A 3,014-nucleotide genomic window follows, 5' to 3' on the forward strand; every position below is an offset into this window, starting at 1 on the left:
CTGGGGTTCCCAGTGCCCGAGGGGTCCTTTCGGCTTTCGGGGCCGCCCTTCGAACCGCTGCCCGCGCTCCCGCCCCCGCCGCCGGCCCCAGGCTGTTTCTCGCACTTGAAGCGCTTTTGACGGCGCAAGTAGCAGCCGTTCTCGAACATGTTGCCTGAGTCCGGGTGCAGCGTCCAGTAGGAGCCCTTGCCCGGCTTGTCCGGGGAGCGCGCCACCTTGACGAAGCAGTCGTTGAAGGACAGCGAGTGGCGGATGGAGTTCTGCCAGCGCTGCTGGTTCTGCCGGTAGTAGGGGAAGAGGTCCATGATCCACTGGTAGATCTCGCTCAGAGTGAGCATCTTGCTGGGCGCCTGCTGGATGGCCATGGTGATGAGCGAGATGTAGGAGTAGGGCGGCTTGGCGTGCGGGTAGCTGCGCTTGAACGTCTTGTTGTCGCCCCCTCCGCCCGCGCGGCTGCGGCCCAGGTTGGACGGCGCGTACGCCATGGGGCTCATGCACGGGTTCATGGCTGGGCAGAGCGCCGTCCCCATAGCTGTCACGCTCGCCGCCGACATGCTGTTCATGGTGCCCGCGGAGCCTCCAGACATGCCGGCCACTGCCCCGGGGCTCAGGCCGGCCCCCAGGCCTGGGTTGGCATAGGACATGTTGAAGGAAGCCGGCGTCATGTTGCCGCTCGTGGTCATGGTGTTCATGGTCATGTAGGTGTTCATGGAGTTAGCGCCGTCCCCATAGCTGTCACGCTCGCCGCCGACATGCTGTTCATGGTGCCCGCGGAGCCTCCAGACATGCCGGCCACTGCCCCGGGGCTCAGGCCGGCCCCCAGGCCTGGGTTGGCATAGGACATGTTGAAGGAAGCCGGCGTCATGTTGCCGCTCGTGGTCATGGTGTTCATGGTCATGTAGGTGTTCATGGAGTTCATGGAGCCCAGGCCCGAGTTCATGTTGCTGACTGGGACAGAGGAGTAGGCCTGGATCGGGGACACCGAGGGAAGAGGCCCCGAAGGGCGGGGTTAGAGGTGGGCATAAGAGGGTGGCGGCCCGGGCAACCCCGGACCAGCAGAGAGCATTTCCGAAAGGCAAGGACACCGTGTTCCCCCATCCCAGCCCTCCCAGGACAAGCTGTAAAGCACGCTCACCAGACCAAACCAAGATGTCCTTTGCAGTGCTAGGGGAAAATCCTAGCGCGGAAGCATGAAAGACAAGCGCTCCCAGAAAAATAGGTCCCCGGGAGGACCTGTAATCGCCTTACTCGCCAAGCCCGGCCAACTTTCAGGGCCCCTTTATCACCCCCCCATCCACACCAGGGAGTATCCCAAGTCTCCACTCCAGACCAGCCTAGGTTAAGTGCCCTTTGGGGCAAATCGCGGTGAAAACTCCCAAAACAGAATTAATCTCTGACCCTGGCTTGCTCACCCTAAAGGGACAGTGGCTTCTTTTGAGTAACAGGGTACCAGCTCGTGCCCACCTTGCCTGAGGCAGGTAGTCTCCCCCGGCCCCGGAACGCTCCTTGATAGAGTAAAAATCATCTGAGGCCACCGGCCCCCACCTCCAGCCCCTCAGCATTCATTTCCCAACAACTGCCTTTATTGTTTCAGGAGTTTTTACCAAATGATGACTTTTTCTCCTTTATTATATTGAGAAGTAGTGTTTGCCACCTACTAGCATCAACGGTAATATTAAAAAGCAAGTGAACTCAGAATGTAAAAAGTTTTGGGAAACATAAAACTAAAAATAGATTAACAATAAAAGGGACTGGGAAGGATGCATAACAATATCAACACACTAGATAACATGTAACTTGAGTTTGCATGTACACCTCTACAAAACCATTCAAAACCTTACATTAATTTTATTACCAATTTCCAGTTCCCTAATGTTTAAAAATGTTGACGACACAATTTGCCACAATAATCTATTTTTCCTCGTGTACTGATAATGTTGCCGCTGATCATTCAAAGACTGGCCTTTTTAACTACGTAAGTAGCTTTAAATAATTTAAAATTTCAAAATTAAACTTGACTTACTTTCTCTTAGTGAAATTCTACTTCCTAATTTTAGTTTCAAATGAGGAAGAAAGCTCTTTTGATAGGGGTCTTAACCACTCCAGAATACTGCATCAGAATTAAACCTCTGGAGGAGTTCTGGGCTCCTTTTAAAAATCTTCAGCAAGTGAAAACATTTATCAATAGCAATTTGGGCATGCACTAGGTATTTTTAAAAGTATAGAACCCATAAATATTAAAAACTACTTTTCTGATAATTCCATAAAGAATAATAATGTCCTTAAATTTATATTCATCAGCACATATAATTTCATTTTTAAAAAGAGGTGGAGAAACAGACTCAAGCCACAGTGGGTAAACTCACAGATGAACTTGTGGATGTACAAATTTAAATAAATTAATCGCCACGAAAATATTTCCTGATTCTTTACTTTTTTTTTCTCTCCACCGCCTTTACGCGGTGGGGTTTATTTTACTTTGGAGATTATCCCCCCCCCACTTCTTTCCAGGATTATCCAAGCCTGTTTCAATAAGCGTTTTCAATAACTAAACTTTTATAGGATAATCCTTAGCGGTTTCCAGGAAAAAAATGATGGTGCTCCTATCTGTACCTGGTTTTCCACGCAATCCTTTTGTGCACATTGTAAAATAAACCCCAAGAGCGTGCCATTAAGGGGACAATGAAGAGAAACAGGTTCTTGGCCCCGAGTTCTGGAAAAAGATTCTGCTCCCACCGGCGCCACCCAGCGGTTCCCGAGAAGAAGGCGCTCACTTCTCCCCAAACAGGGCTTTTGAAGAACAAGTTTTATAAAATGTAGGAATCATTTCATTATCAAGACGTCCAACTTTGCGGCGGAGCGCTTTTATCAGAGGACGCTTGAGAATTACAAGGCGGAATTGAGGCCGCTCCGCTGGCGAGCTCTGGCCTTTTCAGAGTTGCTTCCAACTCGTGCCACCGCCCGCCCGCCAACCCTCGGCACCCGGGCCAGGCTCCGGCTCCGGCTCCGGCTCC

At 51.1% G+C, this 3,014-nt stretch overlaps 1 protein-coding gene across 1 annotated transcript in view; it reads right to left on the reverse strand.

The window, feature by feature from the left end:
- Foxa1 (forkhead box A1) overlaps positions 1-3,014 on the reverse strand; it is a 7,365-nt gene that overhangs the window by 1,756 nt on the left and 2,595 nt on the right. Inside the window, exons 2-4 of the mRNA XM_033765313.1 lie at positions 2,849-3,010; positions 709-1,002; positions 4-592 (exon numbers count right to left, since the gene is read on the reverse strand). Coding sequence (XP_033621204.1) covers positions 4-592; positions 709-1,002; positions 2,849-3,010 — 1,045 coding nt within the window. The remainder of the gene's footprint in view (positions 1-3; positions 593-708; positions 1,003-2,848; positions 3,011-3,014) is intronic.

Source organism: Fukomys damarensis, unplaced genomic scaffold, assembly GCF_012274545.1.
Source record: "Fukomys damarensis isolate Sample0158 unplaced genomic scaffold, DMR_v1.0_HiC HiC_scaffold_17, whole genome shotgun sequence".
NCBI lineage: Eukaryota > Metazoa > Chordata > Mammalia > Rodentia > Bathyergidae > Fukomys > Fukomys damarensis.